The 13189-nt window shown below is 32.2% G+C and overlaps 2 protein-coding genes across 2 annotated transcripts; one reads left to right on the top strand and one right to left on the bottom strand.

The window, feature by feature from the left end:
• The first annotated feature begins 2526 nt into the window (after window positions 1–2526).
• LOC108460636 (pentatricopeptide repeat-containing protein At1g59720, chloroplastic/mitochondrial) lies at window positions 2527–4671 on the top strand. Its single transcript, XM_017760202.2, has one exon. It carries the CDS (start codon window positions 2713–2715, stop codon window positions 4546–4548), a length of 1836 nt encoding a protein of 611 aa, XP_017615691.1. The 5' UTR covers window positions 2527–2712; the 3' UTR covers window positions 4549–4671.
• Window positions 4672–4766: 95 nt separating this feature from the next.
• On the bottom strand, window positions 4767–7498 carry LOC108460637 (uncharacterized). The gene is made up of 3 exons (XM_017760204.2): window positions 6510–7498; window positions 6122–6413; window positions 4767–5140 (listed from the first exon to the last, which is right to left on the bottom strand). Exons 1-3 carry the CDS (start codon window positions 7071–7073, stop codon window positions 5103–5105), a joined length of 894 nt encoding a protein of 297 aa, XP_017615693.1. The 5' UTR covers window positions 7074–7498; the 3' UTR covers window positions 4767–5102.
• Between the last annotated feature and the right edge of the window lie 5691 nt (window positions 7499–13189).

The following is a 13189-nucleotide window of genomic DNA, read 5'->3' as shown; positions in this document are numbered from 1 at the left end:
CTAGAAATGATATAGCTTCTAGTTTAATTACTTTACTTTGAATTGTAAATGCTAATATAAAATTTTTAGTATTTATATTTGATATATAAATATTATCCCTTTTGAAACTTTAACCAAATACATGTAATATTTTAATTTGTTAGGTTTTTGTTTTTTTATGTTATTTTAATAACTAATATGGGTTATATATTCAAATTATATTTTAAAATAAAATAATAAAAATGTGTTAAAATCATTAATTTAAAAATTAAAAAATTATTTTTTAAATAATACAACTATGTTAATATTTAATTACAAATGTTTAATAATTATATTTAAATATTTAAAATAAGTTTATATATTCTAATTAAATTTAATAAATAATTAATATTAATTAATTAGAAATATTTAAAATTAATATTATATATTAAAATATTAATAATAAGTTATAATAAATTATTTTTTGTATTCTTGCTAAATTATCATAATATTAACTAATTTGAATATTATTTAAATGTATATTTATTACTTTATATTATCATGTCTAAAATTGACATTTTTTTTTCTTAAAAGTACTTGTCGACAGCAATACTAAACACTTAAATTTTAAATCAAACTTCTCAAAAACGTTTTTCCACTACACTTTTCAAAAGTAATACTAAATTAGCCCTTAATCTTTTGGATAGTAAGATATCTATATGACTTTATTTTGACAGCAAGACTTTCATTCTTCAATGGAATCCTATGGTCTAGGATTCTCTTAAGTGGAAACTCTCTAGAATTAGCAAAAATATCCTCAAATTCTACCAACAACTCTAGCAACCCTTTTTTCCTCGTTAAATTCTCCTTAACCTTTGATTGTGTGCGGATAGTTATTAAATAAGAGAAACGATATAACTCTATCTTTATAGTCATAAGTTGTAATATTTTCGAACACAACCTAGCTTTCATCAAATTAATTGCACTAAATTATATACCGCTCAATTGACTCCACTGACTATAGTGTAATTGAAATTTTATTACGAGAGCAATAAAATCCCACGCTGGGTCCCAATTTCACTAACCATTGAACCTTTAATACAATACCACATCCCTTTAAAGGTAACACCAAAAAATTAGTAGAGAAGTGAACCTCTTTGACATTGCTAAGGAATTCTTTACTCAATCCCTAGTAAAACTTCAACCCCCCTTTAACTATGGCTATCATTGTTTGACATTATTTTCAAACAAGCAAACTCAAAGTACTCAGACTCAAATTATTTCATGTACCACCATCCCAGACATCAAGGTTCAAGATCATCTGAACAATCTACAAATGACTCGGACTCATTCTCCCTATCCTCTCTTTTAACAAAATATAATAGAGTTGGGATCTAGTACATGTATATTCGTAACTGCATTGAACCCTAAAACAAAAGCATAACCATATTTTTTGATCCTCAATTTTAGTAAGGCTAGGAAATTTGGTATTAGGTATGGGAACATTGGTAAAGGTAGGTTTGGTAACAGTTTGAGAATGATTAAAACCAAAAAATTTAGTTGTACTCTGAGAAGACTGATTTGGAGAGTAATTAGTTTTAGGATTGGCTATACTCTGAAAGAACTGACTAGGATTATAATGTGATTTAGAGTTAGTATTCATGATAGTTACTAGCAGATTTATGCAAAGTAGTGTAGTTTCATTTCTAGTTAGTGTGGACTTCAGGTTTTGCTTGCCTAGCCATGTGAAGGGCATCAATTAAGTTCTTTGGCTTAAGCAACTTAAAGTACTAAGAAAAATGCTTAAGGTATATGAATTAGAAAGGGAAAGCTGGTTGAGTACACTTGCAAATTCTTCATTGAATTGTTCAACAGGCCCTGTTTGCTTCAATGCGACCAACTCTGTCATTAGATCCTCAAATGCTGGGGTGGAAACATATACTTCATGTTGTTAAAAGTCTAGAATTTGGGTACCCAAGGACTTACGATCTCAGCCTTTACTAAGATAAATATTTTATTATTTAAAAAAACAATTTACCATATTTTTTAATATTTACATTATAGTATATTTATTTTTATATATGATAAATCACATAATACATAAGAGAAAAGAAAATAATAATATATTATAAACTTGAAAGTGGGTCGAGTAGGGTTAGGCTTGAGCGTTGAATATTAGAGTCTAAACTTATCCAATACTTAAAATAAACTTAATTTTTTACTCAAACCCATTTTTCAAGCTTAATATTTTTTTTAAACCCTTCAAGTTTGAGTGAACCATCAAGATTGGGCAACTAACTCAGTTCTCGAACAAACCTACCATGTTATATATAGATGAATTGAAATTGTCTTATTTAACTAAGAATGGGACACATAATTTTTCCATTACTAATTAATAGATGGGTGATTCAGATGATCAATCAATATAATTTATCTTAAGATCAAATCACTTTTTGAGCTTGAATTTAACAATTATTTTTACATTCGACCTCAACTTTTTTTTTTTCAAATTAAACCCTAAAGTTTGCAATTGTTGATACACTCTTGAATTTTGTTTTTCAACTTAGGCCTTCAACTTGGCACTTTTCATCCACCATTACTACATATCTGGCCTAACAAGCCCAACCACTGAAATATCAAGATTCGTTTTTGTTTTGGGGGGTTCCCGGAAACCTGTCATCCATTAGAAAGCCACTCAAAGCATCCGCTCTTAATTCCGAGTTGGAACTGAACTACCTACTCTTACGACAAAATATGGCGCTTGCAACAGCGCCACGTCCACCTCCTCTGCTTCTTCCATCTAAAGCCATCAACATCCCGAACCCTCCTTCATTTGACCCCCACAGTCGCATCCTCAATTCTTTGAAACAATGTACCCACATCTCTCAGCTCAAACAAATCCACGCCCTGACCCTTCGTTCCACTTCACCGTACCATCCAAAAACCTTCTTTTTATACTCTCAGCTTCTTCATTTCTCTTCCTTCCTTGACTTAAACTACGCACTTCAACTTTTCAATCAAATTCAAAACCCCAATTCCTTCATGTGGAACACACTTATAAGAGCCTGTGCCAATGATGTTAACAACAAAGAACAAGCCATGAGGCTTTATTTCGAGATGCTAGAGCAAGCTCTGGTTTCTCCTGATAAGCATACTTTTCCATTTGTTTTGAAAGGTTGTGCTTACTTGTTAGATGTATCTGAAGGGATACAAGTTCATGCCCATGCTTTGAAACATGGGTTCGGTTCCGATGTTTATGTAAATAACAGTTTGATTCATTTCTATGCAAGTTGCGGGTTTCTGGACTTGGCTGAAAAAGTGTTTGTTAAAATGCCTGAAAGAAGCTTGGTTTCCTGGAATGTGTTGCTTGAAGGTTTTGTTCAGTTTGGTAAGTTCAATAGTGCTCTAAATCTGTTCAGGGAAATGCGGAATACGTTCGATCCTGATGGGTATACACTGCAAAGTATTCTAACTGCTTGTGCTGGTCTTGGGGCTTTCTCTTTGGGTGCGTGGGTTCACGCTTATTTGTTGAAGAAGTGTGATTTTAATTTGTCCATTGATGTTTTCATCAACAATTCTTTGGTGGATATGTATTGCAAATGTGGGTCTTTAGAATTAGCTCACCAGGTTTTTAAGAGGATGCCAAAACGTGATTTAACTTCATGGAATCATATGATCCGAGGATTTGCAATGCATGGTCGAGCTGAGGCAGCAATTAGATGTTTTGATAAAATGATTAGGACAGAGCGTTTCAGACCAAATTCCATTACGTTCACTGGCGTTTTGAGTGCTTGTAATCATAAAGGCATGGTTTCTGAAGGTCGTCTGTATTTTGACATGATGGTTATTGATTACAAGATTAAACCTGCATTAGAGCACTATGGGTGTTTGGTTGATCTTCTAGCCCGTGCAGGGTTTATTGATGAAGCACTTGACCTTGTATCAACGATGCCTATGAGACCTGATGCAGTCATCTGGAGAAGCCTTCTTGATGCTTGTTCTAAGAAGAATACAAGTGTTGAGCTAAGTGAAGAGTTGGCCAGGCAAGTCGTTGAATCGGAAGGAGACATTGGCAGTGGTGTTTATGTGCTGTTATCAAGAGTATATGCATCAGCTAGTAGGTGGGATGATGTTGGATTGGTAAGGAAATTAATGACCGATAAAGGCATAAAGAAAGAGCCTGGATGCAGCTCGATCGAGATCAATGGTGTTGCTCATGAACTCTTTGCAGGAGATACGTCTCATCCTCAAACTAAAGAAATATACCAGATGCTAAAGGTGATTGATGAAAAAGTAGAATCGGTTGGTTATTCACCTGACTATTCACAAGCACCTATGATCGACGAACTTAATGAAACTAAACAACATTCCCTTAAGCTGCACAGTGAAAGACTAGCCATTGCTTTGGGGCTTTTGAAGTTGCAACCAGGTATGCCAATACGTATTTTTAAAAACCTTAGGGTATGCAATGACTGTCATGAGGTAACGAAACTGATCTCCAGAGTTTTCAATGTCGAGATTATAGTACGAGATCGTGCCAGATTTCATCACTTTAAAGATGGCTTCTGCTCATGCTCGGATTATTGGTGATAATTGTTCCAAGTGTATAGCTAGTAACAAGTAAATTACATAATGCACATGTCAATGAAATCTGTCACCTTTTATTATTTGTGGCAACATTAAGTTTTCATATGGATGATGCCATTCTTACAATGCTTGAGGCCACTTGATTTCTGCAGTCTGCTGTACAAGTTTTATGTTCCAGATGGCAATAACAACATAATTATTTCAAGTTCACAGAGAAGGAGTTGAAAACATCCTCAATAATTCAATTCAAGAAGCGTGCAACAAATTGTAACAAAAATAACTCTACAAGACCATAAGGGAGCAAAATTAAAAACTGCGAGAAGTTAGAACAGAAGCAATCAGATCATCTATAGCTTGAATTCGAAAAGCTTGAAATGATTACCTTCTTTCATGGCAGGAACATTACTCGATACTAACTTTACCCAACTTATCGTTAGAAAAACCGCAGTGGGATTTAGGAGACTCGATGAAAACTTCTAGCTTATATTTGAAGAGTCTGAGTAGGATGTACAAAGCATGTTGATTCTGAAACACCTATGACATTCCCTCAATGTAGCTCATGGATTTATTCCTAGTTTTACAAAGTCTCTTGCCACTGGAAAAAAAATGTACCAAAAGATAAGTCGCATAGATCATTAGAAACCATGTAATGTGAAACAAAACCGAAAGACTTAACCATAAATAAAATGGTATAGGGGTACTTGATATATTTACCTAATGAGATACAGTGCTCATTAATAAAACTGTTAAGCATGTTCATATCAGACCCTTGCATCAAGGGTTATATACAATTGAGCTAATTCCGATCAAAATTTAGGTTTATCATGACAAGTTTATATAATTGGCTTTCATACAATAATTTCCAAAAACAAAATTGTCCAAAGGATGAAACAACTCATTTTAGTTTTTGAAGTATATTAACTTTCTATTTAGTAGACTAGTGCAACATCATACTGGTGACAAAACCAGAGTTTAGTTTATGCAGTAGATTAACTCAGTTTAGCATGCCTAATGGCACATCATATGGGCTAATTCTCCCACAAAATGTTGTTCTCAAAAACTAGCCGTATAGCATTAAAATACCCTCCATTTAGTAGGGTTAATTGTATATGAGCAATAAAATCAATCACAAAGATAACAACGCCGACTACGAATTTGGCAAGCTACCAAAAACTCAAGATCAAGAATCCTAGGTACATAAATTAAACCCCCAAAACAAAATTTTAAACTAGCAAAGGTCCAACGTCCAACAATTCCATTTACATGAAAAATCACTTCAGATAATGTGTGCTTACGACAAGAATGAAAAGGCAGTTCATTTTGAGCTAGAAATGTTTCGAGTACTGATTATAAAACCTCAACTCTTAATGCTACATCATATATTTGGTGACACGATTGAGAAGATGTTGCATTTGGATCTACACAAAAAAATCACATTTGCAAATTCTTGACGTTGCAAGTTGCAATCACCAAATAGAACACAAATGCTATATGAACAGAAAAAGAAATAACCAAAGGAATGCATATGCAATTAGGATGAATATAAAAACCAGAGCAGCTGAAAGAGACGTCTAACCTTTTGATGCTGATGGAACTAACACAACATGCATATCAGCATTGTTGGGAGGAAGTTGCAAGCGAAGAGGAAAGAGCTTCCCATTCAAAGGACTCCGAGTACACACCACAACATCCTCAAGGCCAGACTCTTCTTTTAATTTATGAGCCAGTTCATCCACACCATTACCCTTGAAACTAAAAGAGTACCCTTCAATTGCCTCATCATCAACCTCCCCACTGTCATCTGCAACATGGAAGTATATTGTCCTTCCTTCGGATTTTGGTGGGGAACCCACATAAGAATCACTTGACTACAAATAAAAAAAATGTAAATTGAATCAAACCATTAAAAACAACCCAAATGATCCAAGAGTTAGATTCTTTTTTTAAAGTTGAGATCTTCAAACCTCTTGTCTTGAAAAGTGGGCAGATTTGCCTGAAATTGAAGAAGGTGAATCAAAGTCCAATGAATCTGAGTGAGGAATGGGAGGAGGGTGTTGAATATTCGCTGAGGGCTTCTCTTGAATCTCCACAATATCCACATCCCACAACACCCAATCCTGAGTAGCGGTCCTATGAGGAATATCGTGAGTCACCGAGTTCCTCCAAGGTGGTAACCCTCCATTAGCTCTCAAAAAGTTCCCGTACCGAGTCTTGAGCTTGACTTCACACCCTTCTCTAATGGGTTCCCACTCGACTGACGAGTCGAGCCTCCTAGGCAGTGTCTGAATCACTTTTCGACCCGTCATCCCAAGTAAAAAGGGCTGGTTGGAAGCAGTAAGATACCTGTTGTAAGAGCTTTTTAGACGGATAATGGTTTGAGATCCAGGCACGAACTCGACGGTCCATCGAGCGGCCTTGGAGGATCCATTTCGGTCTTGAGTGACGGATTCTTCGTCTTCATCCGCGACCAGATACTTGTCGTGGTGGCTGCGTAGACGCACCGATTTGGCGTTTAGGAACAAATCCATTCCCGTCCTACACTAGGAATATTTTTAGCTGCTCAAAACAAAGGAAGAGAAAAGAGGGAGTGAACAAAGAAAGATGAGATTTTTATAGCCCAAATATGTTTTTCTTTTCTGTGACTTTAAAAATGGCGAAATTTTACTACTAACAGAGGAATACAGTAGAGAGGGATGTTAGTAAGTGGTGCGAAGCTGGATCTCATGAGAGTCGGCGGCGGCCATTGAATAAAGAAAGATCAAAGAAGCACACATGGGGCGTAACGCGGTAAATTTGCTTCACATGTGATGGCGATGATTTCGGGAGCAGTACGTTACGCACGTGGTGGGTCTATGTTGGACCATTTTGGAACATATGAGAGAGAAAGAGAGAGCGCTGTAATGCAATGTTTCTGCGTCTTTGTAAGAATAATTTAATGTTGATCTTCTTTTGCCCAAATAGAAATGATCTGCCAAGCTTTACCACAAAACAATAATTTAATAATGATTTCTTTTTCCAAATAGAAATTATCTTTTATATGTAAAAGACATCAAAGAAATTGATATTCTCATCTAATCGTAACTCAAATTATAATAGAAATATGCTCCACTCAAGACTATAGTGTCCAAGGAAAACATTTGTAAGAACCCAAATGTCATAAAGTTAAGCATTCTTATCATAAGTTAAGCATAGACAAACTAAGTTAATGTGAATTTGAGAGTACTCAAATCATAATAGGTTAGAGAGAGAGATTTATTATTCTGAAAAAAGTGTCTCTCAAACTTAAAAATAGTGTGAACTAACAAAAAAGATAAATAAAAAGTGACACAAATGTTAACATAGACTAATTGACAACTCGAGAAAGAATAAAAAAAGGGAAAGGTTGAAGGTTTATATGGGGGAGGGGGAGGGGGAGGGGGAGGGGCAAAGGGAGGAAACAAGAAAAGGAGAGGGTAGAGGTGAAGAGATAAGTAGATGATGGCAATAGGAGTAGTTGTAAAGAGGTTGTCACCACCACAAGGAATTGATCATCATGGCTTCAGCGACATCACTTGATATGACCCTTCCACTAACTCCGTTCATTTCACTCACAACATCTCATCAAATCTAAAGTTAGTTGTAGGGAATGTGACAGGCCTTGAAGGACGCTCACTTTATGTCATGATTCCTTTAGGGTCATACTCTATTGCGGAAACATCGTTTGATCAAGGTTTCTCTAGTTTGAATGTAGATTGTCTCTCTTTTCTTAAGTTAGCAAATAGTAAAGTAAACTAATAGGCATTCTTTGGGGGAAGTGAAGTAAACTAATAAGAATGCTTTGGGGGAAGTGAAGTAAACTAACAGGTATGGTTTGGGGGAACTAGATTTGATATGCTACACCCCCATTGATTCCCTACATTTGTCAAGTTTTCAAGTTTCCCACTAATTAATCCTCTAAAAACCTACTTACAATGAGATGGTATCTTAGCATCCTCATAAGGCTGATCTTTTTTGTTCGCGTAGATTGCTTGAAGTTTGACTTTAGGTTTTTTTTGCATTCTTTTATAGTTAAACTTCTCAAGATCATAAGCATCACCATTAGCTAGTTCCAACCTAATTCTTGCATTATTATCATGAGTATTATTACGCTTTGCGAACTCTTGAACATTCCCCTCATCGTAGGTCTTTTTTTAGCATTTTATTTTATTAAGAGAAATAGGGCTTTGGAGTTTCTTATTATCTCTACCATCTTTCTCTTAAACTTTTGAACAACTTTTTTATTGATAAGAGGTAGTGAAAATATGGTTTTGTGGCCATTCAACTTCTTTCAAGCTAGATAAGTGGCCTATTCATACTATCTAAAATGAGCATAGGTTTTTAGGGTCCCTAAGCCTATTAGAGTAAGAAATAGAGGCCTTTAACTATTAGGATTTAATGCCTTAAGTATACTGTATTTATCATTTCATACTTGTAATTTTTCAAATAGATTGGTTTTAAAAAATTTCTATTACTCGTTAATATCATTTGTATTTGTTTTCAACAGTTTTCACATGCAAAACAAAATATAAGTAAATATTGGCTCATTGATTATCTAATGTTTAACTAATACTAGGTTGCATTATGTGGTCAAATCATAATGCAAAAAGAAAACTTATATTAGTTGATAATCTAAACAGTTCATAGTCTAATCAAAATTAAGCAAATTAATTGAAAGACTATTATATCGTCTATCAAGTCCAATTTGGGAGATATCTTATCTTAGGTATCAGAGCGGATGACACTTAGAAGATAGAGGCATAAATGTGATTGTCTGGACTGACAATACTTAGACCTAAGTTGAATTTATCTTAGATCTATTTATGGATTTATTTTAGAGGTGATATCAGATTGATTCCGTTTGTTTTCTTTTAACCGAGCCAAGGTATTTGATTTTCTATTTTTCAAACTAAAACTGAACCAATGGACATAAGAAACCAATGGTTACCAAACCGTACTAAATTGGTTCAATTCAGGTTTTGGGTTTCCATATTGTTTGTGGGTTTGGAGCTTTTGGACTTTATTTAGACAAAATTGTCTTTGAGTTTGGACTTTTCAACTTTTATTAGATAATATTATCTTTGTTTTATGTTTCTTAGACACTATTTTACAATTTAATTTTTTCAATCATACTTAAAATCTAAATTAATATATTTATCTAAAAATAATTTGTAAAATCTATAATTATAAATGTTTATTAAAAGTCTAATTAAATTTTGATTTAACCACCTTCAATCTTCATTGGACATAATTAAATGTTAAATTCTTTATATTTTTCAACTCTTAAGGTGTAATTACAAAAAAAAAAAAAAAAACCCAAGTTGGAAATGTTAATAATGATAACCAAAATTTTATGAGTTTTAACACTAATAATAATAGAAAAAGAACATTGTACATAGTAAGCAAAAACATATGAACACTTGGATTCTTTGAAGTTTTAACAACAATAATAAATAAGCAATGAATTAGTGAGAGATTGAAACTAAAATTAGATTTAGAATTTGTATTTTATATTTTATTTTATTTATAGAATATGTAAAAATATAATAAAAGCTATATTTAGAATTTAGAAGCAATGGGTTTTGTTTTGGGCTTTAAAGGTGTTTATATATTTGGCTCTTTTTTTTGTGGAATTCTAAACGGTTTTTGGGGGACTTTTCGATGTCCAATACAATAAATCAAAATTGAATTAAATTGATGTGGTTCAATGATATCATCTAATCGAAACCAAACTGAACTATAAAAAACCTTAACTGAATTATTGGTTCGACTAGGTTTCTTGGCTTGGTCGATTTTTTTGCTCAGGCTTACTTTATTCACTTGTGATATTCATAATGTGGTATACATTACTCCTGAGTGGATGATTGACTATGTATGTGTGACTCGTATACTTTGATGTATTAAAAGCCTGAGTTTAAATAGATAAGGAACTTAAAGCTATGTTGGGTATACGACTTTTACATGATGTAGCATCATTCCGCAATAGTGGAATCATAGCCCTACAAAGATATATGATATCATCTCATTGGAATTACATGATTATTGAAAAAGGAACATGATTACGAGTCATTTGTTATAAAACGAATGATTTAATTACTATATGTTAGTAATTAACTTAGTCATATCGGAAGATATAATCGAAACCATGAGATAAAATAAGATCAAATTGGGCGAACGAATTTTATCCCAAAGAGATTAAAGATATCCTATAAAGGTAACTCACTTATGATAAGGTCATTGGACGAGCACGTATTGAATGACTTTCGTAATGGCATATAATAATAGAGAGTTAAGTTATAGTACTATAGTGGACTGACTCTGTAACAATCCGTTTTCCAATAGTGTAAAAAATAGTGGTTTCGAAATCTCATTTCCGACGAGTGAGCCGTAAATATTATTATTAATATTTATGAGGTTAGTATAAAGTTTAATTAAAGTTTGTTCCTTTAATTTTTTCAATTAGATAGTTAATTAAGATATAACGACTAAATCATATAAGTGGTAAAAGTTCAATCACTATGGATTTTTATTTAAGTTAAGGACCAGTTGAATAATTAGATCCATTTTGAGTTGTGAATGGTGGATGATGATGCCATCATCTACTTAGTTTTAGTTTAATGATGAATAGATTAAGATTAATTAAGGTTTATTTAGTTTTAATTAAAGTATAAAAGGAAATTATAAAGAAAATAAAACCTATGCCTATCATCTTTTTCACCCAAACTAGTTCTAAAGGAAGAAGAAACCCCCCTCCCCAACTTCAGAGTTTTGTTCTTCAAAATTGGTAAGCCATTTTTAGTCTGTTTCTTGTAATTTTTATGTTTTTGAGATTTTGGGAACTTGATTTAACTAGCCCAAGTATTATTTTGCAAAACTGTTAAACTTTTTAAAAGTTATCATTAATGATTTATTAAATTTTTTTATGTTATTTGGTTAGATTTTAAGCTTAGTAATGAAAAAGGACTACATTGTAAAGTGAAAATAGTTAGTTTTGAACATAGGGGTTGTCATAACATTGCCTACATAAAAGTACAAGGGCTTAGTAAGCAAAGCTAGACACGGAAGGTCTAAATTAACGTAGAGTCGCCCCTAACCAATTAGAGCTAGGTTGGTTAGCCACCTATCATCTAAAAGTTTAGAATTAATACTATGGAAAAATCCTAAAAGTCTAGACTCGATCTTATCACCAAATTTTGGGTTCGGGAGTATGGTTACGTGTGGGGAAGGTTATAACACCCCCACAAGGCCTATCCGGAGATAGTTCTACGGGGTCTTAGGAGCTAGTTTTTTTTTTTTATTTAAACATATTAATGTCTTAATCTAGGTTAAAATGTTATGGAAATCTTAAATAAAAACTCTAAAGAAAATGCCTTCAGTTTCTTGTAACTCGATTAAGATGGTTCACCAAACTTATCTAATTTGAAACTTAAATTAGAGATTTTACTTTTATTATTATTTTTAAAAGATTTAATTAATAATGTTAAACCTATCAAGATCTTACGAAAATATCCTATGTCGGGTTTATGATTTATCTTACTTTAAAATTCTTGATTTAATGTTTAAATTTGTCAAAATCCTAAAATAATATATCTTAAATAACATTTATTAACTTTCTTAAAAGTTTCTAAAATAAAATACTAAGAAAGACTTACTCATGATTTACAATTCACCTAAACGAAATCTTTAGTTTTAATCTTGAATAAAGTCCTAAAGAATATTTAGAAATTAATTTAAGATTCTAAAATAGAATCCTATACGATATTTAAAATTAGTTTAAAACCCTAAAAATATCCTACATATTATTTATAATTTTCTAGGGTAAATGGTAGATAAGAACTTAAAGACTAACCTAAATTCAAATGTAAAAACCTTATGATTTCATTAAAATGTAACACCTACTTAATTAACTTCATGTCAACATTTATAAGATGGAAAAATGACCTAAAGTTCCTCTTTGAAAATGAATAGTAATAAAATAAGAAAATTAATTAAATTGACTAAAGTTAATGAAAAATTAAAACTCTTTCAAAAGGACAATAAAAAAACTTAAATAAATGAAATAAATAAGGCCTCGACATTATGATGATAATGATAATAATAATACACCTTATTCATAATACAATAAAAGAATCAAAGTAACATAAACAAATAATATTAAAATGTATGTAAGGAGAATGCGTAAAAAAACATAATATAAATAGACAAGGAAATAAATAAAGACGAAATAAGAATAAATAAAAATTATACAAGTGTGAATAAATATAAAACATTAAAATAAAGTGCATAATTGACATTAAATATATAAGATATAAATGCACATGAAAGGAAGATATAAGTGTAAATAATTTATTAAAGATGGAAACAAAATGACATATCTTGATTTTGAGACTAAAAGATAAAAAATGTGAAAGACAAAAGACTGATGTAGCAATTAGTTTACTTTTAATTTTTAAATTTTGAATTTAATCGAAGGTTTGAATAAAAAAAAAGATTACGGATGTAAATAGGCCAGAGAGTGAGGACGGTGCTACAAAAAACATGGTATTTTTTGTAAATTTAAAAAGTGAGCGGGGTAAGAATAAATTACTCATTTTTGACATCTATAAATGAAAAAAAAAATTCATTCTTT

Source organism: Gossypium arboreum, chromosome 4 (genome assembly GCF_025698485.1).
Source record: "Gossypium arboreum isolate Shixiya-1 chromosome 4, ASM2569848v2, whole genome shotgun sequence".
Taxonomy (NCBI): domain Eukaryota; kingdom Viridiplantae; phylum Streptophyta; class Magnoliopsida; order Malvales; family Malvaceae; genus Gossypium; species Gossypium arboreum.
The sequence above is the reverse complement of the archived record's forward strand: the minus strand, read 5'-3'. Positions and strand labels throughout refer to the sequence as shown.

Excerpts from the sequence above, each read along its gene's own strand:
- LOC108460636 (XM_017760202.2), top strand. The coding sequence starts at position 2,713 with ATGGCGCTTGCAACAGCGCCACGTCCACCTCCTCTGCTTCTTCCATCT.
- LOC108460637 (XM_017760204.2), bottom strand. The coding sequence starts at position 7,073 with ATGGATTTGTTCCTAAACGCCAAATCGGTGCGTCTACGCAGCCACCAC. Across the intron at positions 6,414-6,509 it reads CCCACTTTTCAAGACAAGAG|TCAAGTGATTCTTATGTGGG; the intron begins GTTTGAAGATCT and ends TTTTATTTGTAG. Across the intron at positions 5,141-6,121 it reads AGTTCCATCAGCATCAAAAG|TGGCAAGAGACTTTGTAAAA; the intron begins GTTAGACGTCTC and ends TTTTTTTTCCAG.